The following is a 12,983-nucleotide window of genomic DNA, read 5'->3' as shown; positions in this document are numbered from 1 at the left end:
GAATTTAAATAGGACTAGATAGTATTTTTAATTAAAACATTTTTCATAACTAATAAATATAAAATTCATTCATTATGTGATTTTTAATGTTCCCATTGTTCTGGTATCTTGCATTTTAGCTTATTTCACCATTGTGCTTACTGGAGTTGTGCCAGATATGTCAGATAAACTGGGGGCACCTTCAGCATTCCTGGAACAGTTCCTATTGCGGCTTCCTATTTTAGTTCCTTCCTGTTTCTTGCAAGCTATACTCTCACTTTCTGATGCTCTTCCATAGAATAGATCATAAGCAGTTTGCTGCATTCTTTCATGAATGATGGGGTTTTGTCTTCAGACAAGCTCTACTGTCCGTGCTTTTGCACCCTGTTTTTTTGGCATGTGGCCAGTTTTTGATTGTATTGGTTAAAAGATGAAAAAGTTGGTGACTTGCAGAAAAGAGACCTGAGACCAACAGCAACTGAAATTGTATGTCCTAGGGGTGTTATCATACTACTCAAAACATTTATGACGTTGCTATGGAGCGCTTTACAGGAGGTGTGTGCCAGTTAACACCTGAGGAAAAGCAGAGCCCCCAGTGTGAGTTTAGAGGGTGATAATTTCTGCTGAGCTGGAGTGCGAATGGTGGAGGGAGGCAGACAGACATGTGACAGAGTTACTGGGGGTCTAAGGAAGCTAGTCTGACACTGCCTTGTTGCCAGTGGTTCTCAGTCTTCTTGACTTGCAAGTCCCTTTAGGCTTTGCGTGAAAAGTGCACGTGTGTAATGAATGTAACTCAGTACAGATAAAAGTTTATTGACTTTCTGCCTGGTTGCTCTGAGAGAGGAGTTTTGCTTCTAAGTGACTTCTCCATCAGCAGCATATCTTCAGGAATCTCAGAGAGCTGTTCAATATATTTAGTGCGGGAAAGGAGAGGGCTACATCAGGGGTATTTTGTCTCAAAACACTAAACCTATGTGCTCTGAGTCACGCTGTTAAATTGCCTTCCTCTCTTCTTATCTGCAAGTTAGTTTTTGAGGTTTTCTGCTTTTCAGTTTGCCTGTGGAGCTATCACATTTGTATACAGATTTCAGATTTAGGGTATTAAGTTCAGAAAAGCTAGTCCAAGTACTTATGTAGGGCTGGACAAAATGCCTTTATGTGCTAATGGTGTCACTGTCATAAAATTGTATTTAAATTATTATTCTTAATGTTGTGTGGTCTTTTCTCTTGGAAACTTGTGTATCCTATATTGATAAAACACAGGTTGCATTCTGACGTGCTATTTATTTTCCCATGGTCTTTTGAGGATGTCTGACTTCTCCATCTGTGAGAGTGCTCTTCAGCAGTCTATCTTACAGGATTTGCAGTCACTTCTGTTCACTTAAATACCATTTACAGCTGGAAATATTTGTTTCCTTTAAACTCACATGGGATTCTGTCAGCTATAAATCTGTAAACTGTTGTCCAGTTATTACTTTGGGTATGTTTATTGTAGACTAAGCAGTTTTCTACTTCTTGAAGATATTTGGTACATTATAGACACTGAATGCTCTGCAATATTGTGTAGAATTACTCGTTTAAATTTCAATTGTTGAGAAAAAATTATGCATTATACATATTGCTTATCTTGCTATTGTTTAAAGATTTACAGAAGTGTAACCCCAGAATAAAATAGTCTTCAGGTTGCCATTTTTTGCTTTACTAGATTTTATGTGACCTTGAAATTTCTCCCGCTGTGTCCCAGGATGTGTACTTGAATATTGCTGATGCTTTTGTGTGATTTCAACATCGCTTGTATCATTCTTCCAAATTATCTTATCATTGTTCTTTATAAAGTGAATTTGTTGTACACTAACTTGGAAGTAAATTCTGCAACATGGAAAGCAGAACCTGAGCCAAAAGATTCAGACTAACGTGGAAATTTTTTAAACTATTGGTCTGCCAAAGGACTTAACACCAAATATGCAGGGAGTACTCTCACATTTTGTTTCATTTTGCAAAATTGAAGAGGATGTCAGGTTAGCTGCAGAGAAGTATTAGCAAATATTACGAATTGTGTGGGGGTGGGGTGGGAAATAAGCTCTTAAACGTCTGCAACTATATGCTAAGTGAATAGAAGATATGAGACCTTGTTTCTTCTGTTGCCGTGATACTTCGCCACCAGGAAGTTTTTCTTCTTTCTGCAGGACCCCATGACGAAAAATGGTGGTCTCATGCATTTCTCGTGGCATTTTCTATATGGAAAACAGTTTTGAGTAGTGCGATATTTACTGTTCCAACTTTTGAAATGAATTCATGTTGTTCCTAGTTTGCTGAGTCCAGCTCACTGGATACAAACTTTCGAGTGTCCTGCTTTAATCTTATCTAGAAGGATTAGGATGAAGAGATCTGCAAGAGCTTGGTACCTCAGAACAAAGATTCAGGCTAAATGATGCCTTAAGCTGCTACCTGATAACACACGTGATCTTTTATCAGAATTTCCCTTTTACTCACTGGTGGTTTTATCTTCTAGTCTGGTTGTTAAGAAAAGAGAACCTGTTTTCCAGTTACAATGATTATTCTGCTCTGATATTGCCTCATTTTTCTACCACATTAAACCAAATACCTCTTTAAAAAAGTAGTAGTAGTAGTCCAGCAATTGATGATGGTCTGATCAGTGTTACTTTCAAAACCTTTCTATATTAGCTTATACACTTATACAGATTTTAGACTGATGTGATCTTGCTGCATAATGGAGCTTTGCTTTTGATGCTCTTTTTCTATCTAATTTATTAATGTTTGCAATAATTATTAAGTAGTCTGACTGCCTTTAGTACTGTGGTTTGAATATATGCTGTCTCTGGCAGCTCTACTGATTTTAAGGGGTTCCTGACTCTGAGCAGAACATTATTTGTGTGAAGAGAAATGCTTACAGTGCTGAGCAGTGAATTGGATCAAGGATCCTACTAAGGGACTTCTTTCCAAGGTGTATTTTTTAAACTGGGTGGGTTCTATCAGCTCAAGTCAGAAAGTAGCTCCACATACATTTCATTGTTCACCTGAGCTGACAGGCAGTAGCACTGTTAAAGGAAGAAGTGCCTAGTGAGAGGGAGCAGAAGTTTCTTGTTAGTATTGCTGCCCAAGCCAGCACATTGTTAACCCTTGGCCTTAGTTTCCTCTTACAAAAAGTTTTAGTCTCATAGACAGCCTAACTTTGAACAATCTAGAAATATGACATCTGTGTTGACATTTCTGATTCCAGTGTTGTTTTTTCTTTCAATTTGCCCTAATTAAGATGGGATAAGAAACTTGTGGTGTTTTATGCTGCCTAAATCATAAAGCAGTGGTTTCCAGTACTCCCGTAGCCTTGTGGGCTGCCTGTGCTACTCTGCCAATGGAATTCAGTAGCGTGCAGTAGGCCTATTGCTGCCCATGGGCCTGTTTGCAGTTGCACATCTGTAGGCCCCTCTGTCATCTTAAGTTCCTCCCTGCAGGGGCTGGGTGGCCAGGACTTACCTACTGCCAAAACGATTCCTGAGATGACTTTCAGTTACTGACTTTCCTATGGAAACCTCTCTGTTATAATGTAATTGTGTAAATTGTCCCACAGGTTTTATAAACGCATAGGAGAAGTCCCATGTCCTTTCCTTTCAGTTCATATTCAGATTGGTAAGTGATGTACAGTAATCTTCGTGGCTCCATAAGATGACTTACTGTAAGAAGGATGCAAAGAACTAAGAAATGTCCGAACATTATGAATCAGTTCTTTCAACATTTAAAAGCCATTTCTTAGTATATGTAGTGACTCATGATGTATCAGAAGCACCATGTAATATCGATGTGAAATAAACCACTAATGACACTTGTAGCAAGGGAATAAGAAGGGAAACTTTCCTTTAGAAAGGTATTCTATGGACTCTTGTGTGGCAGGTTCTTTCAGAGAACTGAGGAAAACCTAAGTGTATATATTGGCATAATGAAGGTGATTATTTTTTTCTTTTTTGGGGGTAATTTGAAACAAATTTTACAAGATATGGCTTCAGTTTTGAAGTGAATGGTTTGCTGGTCTCCTCCCCATGCCCCCTTTCCTTCTCACTAAGATTAGTATCAGCACAGATGGAGGCGTCCACCTGCATGGAGTTTATTGCAGAATCTGTATTTGTGTGTAAGTATATGATTGATGTCTTTAAAATATTTTGTGAACACAGGGACTTTATGCCACAGAGAAGGTGTCAGGGAATGCTTAGACTCTTTCTTAGAACAATTAGGTCAATAGCAGTTATTTATGTAGAGAGTCTGTATTTCATCCTAACTTAACTACCTCTTTTTTTTCTAGGTGGATGCGCGGAGCATACCAGTGTTAGCAAAATGGCAAAATTCTTATAGCATTAAAGTTGTACTTCAAGAGCTAAGACGTCTAATGATGTCCAAAGAAAATATGAAGCTTCCACAACCTCCAGAGGGACAAACTTACAACAATTAATTTTAGCTGATTCTCAAACTTCTGTCTTAAAACAACAACCTTCTACTCATGTTAATGTCTTGATTAAATCTCACAATGCAAACACCCACACATTAGAAGAATTTCAGCTGGTATACATGACCTGGACATTTGTAAGAATATATATAATATATGTATGCCCAATATGTTTTCAGGCACTAAGGGAGAAAAAGGCAGCACAATTATTTTTTTTCTCTTATCAAGGCACTGTCATTGAAGCATAAACCTGAAATAGCCTAAAATTGGAATTCAGGTTTTACAAGATGAAAGCATGACAGAAAGTGTCAGATTGCTGTGGAATAATATATGTTTCTGAAAATAATCTCTTGAGAAGGCAAAATATAAATGGCATGCTTTATCCATCTTGCTTAGTAAAAGAGCTGCAGTTAAATTTGTTTTAAAGTAGCAGGTACAGTGAATACCGTTGCTCATCTTGTTTAATTTTGCAAGGGTGTGGGTGCCGACTACTAGAAGCGTCACAAAGTATGTTCAGGATTGTTTTGATACCTGTATTTATATGGGGGGATTAATTTCTGTTAAGCAGCTCCTGTGTGTTACATGTATTGGACATGGCAAATATTTGTTTACAGTCTTTGTTCTAATAAACCATGCATTTAAGTTTTAGTGAAACAAAGGAAATGTATGGATATGTGATTGAGATTAAAGTTAGTCTTAAAATGTAAATAAAATGTGGAAAGTGTCTGAGGCTGTGCCATTTCTATAATAGTGATGTAATATATGTACAGTAACTTGCAGAAGTAGTGGAAAGCCAAACATAATATTGCTGCTGGTTTTACGTGCACCTTTTATTCTTACCACTTTTGTATGCTTAGTTTACTTGAGAGGTCAAGGTATTCCATTTGTTGCAGGGGAGTAAGTTGTGTCATCAGTAGTACCACTTCTTTAGATAAGCTTGCACTGTATATATATATTTTTTTAAAAAACAAATAACTCTCAAATCCAACCCCCAAGTAAAAACAAAAAACCTTTCCTACCCACCTCCCCTCCAGATTCTTTTGAGAAATGAGCATAAATTTCACTTCGCTTACTTGACCTCTGAGGAGTTTTCAGACCACATTGCTGAAGTCTGTCCTAATTCTCAGTCCTTTGTCTTGCTTCTGCAGTTACTACCTTGATTCTTGCTTTCTTGCATCTTTTCCTTTTTTATGTTTCTTGGCTTTTTTTCTTGTCTGTTCCACTTCTGCCTTTTCTGAAACACACAAAAAAAACTTCAGGAAGCTTTAATAAAAATTACACCTGTGGTACAGATCATTGTATTTCCATCTGCATTCCATGTGTCATACGCCATGACACCACTGTCTTCGTAGCTAGAATGCTTTCTGCCTCTCCTGCAATTGTTGGTCTGTTAGTTCAATGTATTCTGTCTGATGGGAACACCGGATTTAGTTCTGTTACTGATTTCTCATAAGAAAGTAGTCAATACTGTCCTTTTGGAAATTACACCTGCTTTCCCCACCTCCTCCTTGGAAAATGCAAGCCTTTGTTCATTTTGGTGAGAACATGTAACCTTGGGAGTGAATCGGCTATTTGCATTCAAAATTTTATTTAGTGGTTCTTTTGAAAAAGTGAATATGATCAAAAGCCATCAACAGCCAGGTAGCTTTCTTTGATATGCCTTTGCCTATTTCTGATGTAACGAATGAACCTTTAAAAGCAATAAACTAGGTGTTCTTTTTTTTAATGGAAAGATTTAATTAGTATTTGTCAGTTTATGCTTTTTAGACAAGTTGGACGCTTCCAGAATGGGTGGATTTGTAGCTGCCAGCTACCTCGTGTCTGTATTTATAGAACATATCATTTGTGATGGTTTGGCTGAAGTGCATTGCAACATTTTCCTACTTGATTTAACTTGAATGATTTTGATGCTATTAAATCTTTTTTCTTACACTAACACTACTAATCTATATTTAATCAAAATAATGGAACTGTACAGTTCTGAGATGTGAATTTTGGGGAGAATTTCAGCGTAAACCATTGAGAGAATGAGAAATACTCGTAGACTATTATATGGTTGGTAACATAATTTAAGAGACTGAGTTACAGAGCATAAAAAAGGGTTGGTTGCTTGTTTGATTGTATGTGGTGCAAGTTAATCCCGCAACAGTTATTCCTGCTTGTCTGTACTCTAACCATTTGTATCTGTGAAAATCTGCATGTCCAGCTGTAAGCAGATAATGGTGGTGGAGGGAGTTGACCTGATCTCTGACACCAGGGTATGTAATATCAAGGATGACTGTAAAAATATTCCTGCAGTGATTTTAAGTGTGTTGATTTTCCATTATGCTCGCACTGGAAGAAGGCTTAAGTGTAATTAATTATGAAATTTTAAAATGTCCTTGACTACTGCATAAAGTCAAGAGACTCCTTGAAACTCTTATTACCTGAAAAAGATTTTGAAACACTGCTGCTTACTCCCCTCCAGAAAGGTGATGTTATTTTACAGGTATTCATGTCCGATCAGTGCTTACGTAGTAATTTAGTTTCTCGTGTTCTTGTGGTTTCTCTTAGGTAACCTCCTTAGATGCCAGAATTTTAATTTTCCCCTTAGAAGTATTTAATTTGTGTTATGTTCTTTTTGGCAAGATTTTAATTTGCAATTGTTAGCAAATGTGTATTTTTTTTTCTCAAAACTGTATTTGTACATCTTGCAAAGCAGAGCACCATTTTAAGCCAGTTGTGTGAGGGGCAAAGTGCGAAAGTTCTAAATACAATGTTTTTTCAAATTGCATTTGAAAATTCGTATCATGTTGGTGGTCATCAACTGGGATTTAAACTAGCTTTGTGCTCTGAAGTTCTTGTGTTTTGGTTGTTCAAGGGAGAGATAAGTTTACTATGAAGCAAAGTAAAAAAAACCCAAAGATGGTATGATTCATGCTTCATAAACCTTAAGATATGTGCAAGCCTATGGAAGTATCAACCTTACAAATAATGTGCCTTACTCTTTAGTAATAAAGTACATAAAATGTTGCAAAGTGTGCATCTACCAACTGCCTTGATTGTGCTCATCTTCCTGAAAGCAAGTTGAGAATACTTGACGCCCAGCAGGACAGAGTCAGGAATGAATCCCTCAACTATTATGAAATAAATGCATAATGCACATTCCTCATAAATGTTTGTTATTGTATAGGGGATACCTAAGTGAAAGTTTTAGAGTGTCCTGTGACAGTTGATCAACTATAGTAATAATAAACTGTGTAATTTAGACAAGTATTTGTGTTTTACATGGTTACTTATATGGTGAGTTTGTGGAAATGTATTTCCTATTCAGTAGCTTTTGGGACAATAATTCAGGGCCTAAAAATATTTATTACACTTCTCTTACACTATCTTTTGATGCAGAAGGCTCGTTTAGCCGGCCACCTGCTAGTCATCCTGTGACAGGGGCAGGATGTCTGACAACTACTTGTTTTTATTCCGATCTCTAGTGTTTGAAAACTCAGCCAGATTGCCCCTGCTGTGGCTAGTCTCGACGTCTAGAGAAGGAGGAATAAACTGGTATTAAGCAAATCTGAATGTGTGTTACTGTAAGGAAAAAAGGTGACTTAAAACTACTGTTGGTCTTTTATGCAAGTAAAATTCCAGATACAAGTGAAGCAGTGGGACACAATATGTTTCTCGTAATTTTTTCTAAATAATGTGCTCAGAACTGTTTTGTGAAGCCTGAGGTTTCTGAGGTGGGGAGGTACTGCCCACTTAGTAGAACACGATGAATGCCTGTGGTCTTTAATAATAATCTAAAAAAAAAAAAAAAAAGGCGCGCCTTTAAAACTTGTTAATACATCTGTATTAACTCTGCATAATGAAACGGTTGTGGGAGAGGGTATTCTTCTTTTACCTGTTGTGGTGATGGCGTTATCTCCTGAAACAGTGTTTTAAAACTTTTCTGTTGCAGATCCAACTGATCATGGGCTAAAATGATACGAAGGATGTTGCCTGTAATGCTGGAAGTATGAAAATAACTCACTTATGCTGCTTTAAAAAAAAAAAAATACGAAAGAACACATTTCACTGGCTGATCTCAGATTCCGTAGGAATGAGTACTCCATTCAATGGTTAAAACATTAGCTTTCTATGTTACCTTAGTGTGAATGCGTTAATAACGTTTGGGGTTTGGTTTTTTTCTGAAGTGGATCTGTACCTGCAGCTCAATTCATAAACAGTTGTAAATGAATGTACAGTAAAATTCCATTCTATAAAATACGTGTCACATACCAGCTCTCCAATAGCATTCCTGTATTCAAACACTTTCATGAAGTTTTTCAGTCTTTACCATTTTAAGATAGCGATAAATATAAAAAAACCTTCTGTTATTTATGCTAGTGCCAAATTATATAAATGAATAACTTAATGGATGATGTTGAGATAATGCAGAAATAACCAGTGCTTGGGATCTCTTGATATAATGCACGTTTCCTATGCTACTTTATGACTTTTCACCATTTCTTAACAGAAGCATCCCAACCTTCTGCTTTTAGTATATGCAGTGTGGATAAAATGTAAAAGTGGTTTTATAAAGTATAAACTATGCAGTCTGGGTTTAAAAAAAGTATACCGTATATTTATTAACTCAAACTTCAGCTGCTTTGTGCTTGTTCCCGCTCTGCTCCCTGGTAATTATGACAGATGCGTAGGTATGCTGATTTAACACATTGGCTGTTTTAATTTTGAATTATTATTGTTATATTATTATTGCTATGTTTTTAAGCATCCAAGAATGAGAAAGGGAGGGGGCTAAGAGTTTGATTTCCCTCTGCAATTTCTACTGATTAAAAATTGATAAGAAGAAATCTGGTAGAGGTGAACGCATCTGTTACTGACTTGACTTCGGAATTGACCATGAAAAATTGGCTATTTTTTTCTCGTTGTCGCAGGAGTAAAAGCTGTTACAGCTAGGATGAGAGCAGCTCGAACAGTAGAGATATGAAGTTATTGTGAAGATGTGAAGAGAGTGTTTCTAGAAAATCTTTCCAGTGTCATGAAAATTGGGTTAATATAGGTGAGAGGGTTGAACCTCATGGAATGACTGGGAGATGAAATAGCACTTGGAACTCCTTAAACTCAGCCTGACAGGACTTAACCCTGTTCTATTCATCTCTTTTTCACTTTTTTTGAGATAGACTATTCCTGCATTTAAAATTGTTAACCCTTGTGATAAGGACAGGAGGTTGAGATGACTCGGTTTCTTTTAGTCTTTTATACACAAAACTTGCCACCATGAGGAGCTGTGTAAACCAAAAGCATGGAAGTGTGTGATGCTGGTGGCTGGCTCTTTTGTTCCCAGGCTAATCGAAGCTATTGGTGATCTGCAGTTTTAAGTTTAGTTGTATGCACGTAGTTAGTAAGAGTCAGTACTATTAATGAGAAAAGTCTACGCTAAAAGCCCTTTGCTTTTGTCACGATCTCAGGCGAATTGCCAGCAGCCCCGACCGCTGCCTGCTCTGGCCAACGGTTTCTCCCACTGTTTGTTGTTTGCTGGACTGCGGTTTCAGGAGAGAGCATTATTCCTCATCTCTGGGCGGTGTGTCGCACTTGGAACTATGGGACCGAGCGCTTCTGAGAAATCTTGTAACTCCTTGCCGCAGCATCACAGTTTCAGGATTTGTGGAGACAGTCGTAGTCGTCTTAGTTTGTGTTTTCTGAGACAAGTTTCCTGTTGTATGTACATTTTTCTTCTGTATGAAGATTCACAGATCAAATTTATGACCTCGTATGGTACTACTAACCTGTAACAGTATATTAGGTTTATTACAGCCTTATCAGAAAAATGTTTCAAACATGTATGTCCTTACAGTCAGCATCAAATGTGTGAGCCATTGCATTTGTAGCAAAATTCTCATGCTAAGTTAGTATTATACTTTCATTCCCCAAATGCTGTAACTTTGAAGTACTGAAATAATGTGAAATGAAAATTTATAGCTGTGATCTTTCTAGTTAGCCAAGTTTTTATATCACTGTTCAATCACTATGATAATTATTTGCTTCCTTGAGCTGTCATTCAGATTGCACATTAAATACTCATTATTTAAAATCTTTTGAGTGTCGCCTCAGTTAGGCTGCTTTCAGTCTGTTTAAAAAGAAGTATTCTGAACCGCTCATGTTCCTTAGGATAGTAACTATTTCTTCTGGCATTTCAAAACTCTTCACTTTTACCTTCAGGTTTGTTTGGAATTGTTGTGTTATTCATTCAGCGTAACAATGTTAACTCTCAATCTCTAATGCTTTACTGTATTTTTGTGATTAGATGATTATATAATATCTGTTTAATAATTAGTATTAAAACAGAAGGCAACAAAAATGGTGCACTGCCTTACTTGACAGGTGCACAAATCGCATATGCTGCACTAACGAGCCTGTAGCTGAAGACAATGGGACAGTGGAGAGGGAAGGAATTTGTAGAATTTAAGTGTGTACAACTCCTGACACCATTCAAAAATACACTGTTCTCTGTCTACGCAAAACTGGGGTGCCAACTAGGTGTTTGCTTGGTTTTTACATGCCTGCTACTACACAGCTGAAATTACATTATATAGCCATCTAGATATACAGATGACTGGTAATTTGTGCCCAGGTAGGAGTGGTATAGTACAACCGTAGCAAGAATTTGAGTTTTGTTGTAGGTGCTTTTATGTGAAATAGCTGGAATCTGAATACGTCTGTACTATTTAAAGACAAGTGGCAAAATGTTTTAGTATTAAATTCATGCTGTATCACTAATGCTGTTTGGGTAGTTCTTATTTGCTGTGGCTTGTAATTTAGCAATATTTATTTTGTTTTCTCCACAGTATCAGTTGGGATTATTCCATCCTGGTATTCTAAAGGATAAAGAACATGTATATGTGCATGCATGCACATATTCTCACACTTACAAAATGTTTAGGCAAATTAGACGTCCACAAATCCATGGGCCCCGATGGAATGCACCCACGAGTGCTGAGGGAGCTGGCAGATGTCATTGCTGAGCCACTCTCCATCATCTTTGAGAGGTCCTGGAGGACAGGAGAGGTGCCCGAGGACTGGAGAAAGGCAAATGTCACTCCAATCTTCAAAAAGGGCAAGAAGGAGGACCCAGGGAACTACAGGCTGGTCAGCCTCACCTCCATCCCGGGAAAGGTGATGGAGCAGCTCATTCTGGAGGCCATCATCAAGCAAGTGGAGGAAAAGAAGGTTATCAGGAGTAGTCAGCATGGATTCACCAAGGGGAAATCATGCCTGACCAATCTGATAGCTTTCTACGATGGCATGACTGGCTGGGTAGATGAAGGGAGAGCCGTGGATGTTGTGTACCTTGACTTCAGCAATGCTTTCGACACAGTCTCCCATAATATCCTCACAGGGAAGCTCAGGAAGTATGGGCTGGATGAGTGGTCAGTGAGGTGGATTGAGAACTGGCTGAATGGCAGAACTCAGAGGGTTGTCATGAGAGGCACTGAGTCTCCTTGGAGGCTGGTAACTAGTGGTGTCCCTCAAGGGTCAGTACTGGGCCCAGCCTTGTTTAACTTCTTTGTTAATGACCTGGATGAAGAGTTAGAATGTACCCTCAGCAAGATTGCTGGTGACACCAAACTGGGAGGTGTGGTAGATACACCGGAAGGCTGTGCTGCCATTCAGTGAGACCTGGACAGGCTGGAGAGAGGGGCAGAGAGGAACCTGATGAGGTTCAACAAGGGCAAATGCAGGGTCCTGCACCTGGGGAGGAACAACCCCATGCATCAGTACAGGCTTGGGGTGGACCTGCTGGAGAGCAGCTCTGTGGAAAGGGACCTGGGTGTCCTAGTGGGTGACAGGTTAACCATGAGCCAGCAGTGTGCCCTGGCTGCCAAGAAGGCCAATGGCATTCTGGGGTGCATTAGGAGGAGTGTGGCCAGCAGGACGAGGGAGGTTCTCCTTCCCCTCTACACTGCCCTAGTGAGACCCCATCTGCAGTACTGCGTCCAGTTCTGGGCTCCCCAGTTCAAGAAAGATGAGAAGCTACTGGATAGAGTCCAGTGGAGGGCTACAAGGATGATGAGGGGACTGGAACATCTCTCCTATGAGGAGAGGCTGAGGAAGCTGGGCTTGTTCAGCCTGAAGAAGAGAAGGCTGCGAGGGGACCTAATAAATGCTTATAACTGTCTGAAGGGTGGGTGTGAGGAGGATGGGGCCAAGCTCTTTTCAGTGGTGCCCAGTGACAGGACAAGGGGCAATGGGCACAAACTGAGGCACAGGAAGTTCTGTCTGAACATGAGGAAGAATTTCTTCCCTCTGAGGGTGACGGAGCACTGGAACAGGCTGCCTGGGGAGGTTGTGGAGTCTGCTTCTCTGGAGATATTCAAGACCCGCCTGGACAAGGTCCTGTGCAGCCTGCTGTAGGTGACCTTGCTTCGGCAGGGGGGTTGGACTAGATGACCCACAGAGGTCCCTTCCAACCCCTACCATTCTGTGATTCTGTGATAAAATTGTGTTGGTCCTTCTCCTCACTGATTTGGGAGAGGAGTTAGGTGGGGTAGCGCAAATCTTTGTGTTG

At 39.1% G+C, this 12,983-nt stretch overlaps 1 protein-coding gene across 1 annotated transcript in view; it reads left to right on the top strand.

The window, feature by feature from the left end:
* The window catches only part of UBE2V2 (ubiquitin conjugating enzyme E2 V2), a 28,774-nt gene extending 23,591 nt beyond the window's left edge, over nt 1-5,183 (top strand). Inside the window, exon 4 of the mRNA XM_075416185.1 lies at nt 4,295-5,183. Within this exon, the coding sequence (XP_075272300.1) occupies nt 4,295-4,441 (147 nt within the window). The 3' untranslated portion in view covers nt 4,442-5,183. The remainder of the gene's footprint in view (nt 1-4,294) is intronic.
* The last annotated feature ends 7,800 nt before the right edge of the window (nt 5,184-12,983 follow it).

The sequence above is a fragment of the Opisthocomus hoazin genome, chromosome 3, assembly GCF_030867145.1.
Source record: "Opisthocomus hoazin isolate bOpiHoa1 chromosome 3, bOpiHoa1.hap1, whole genome shotgun sequence".
NCBI lineage: Eukaryota > Metazoa > Chordata > Aves > Opisthocomiformes > Opisthocomidae > Opisthocomus > Opisthocomus hoazin.
Note: the sequence above shows the minus strand (reverse complement) of the source record. Positions and strands in the feature narration are given on the sequence as shown.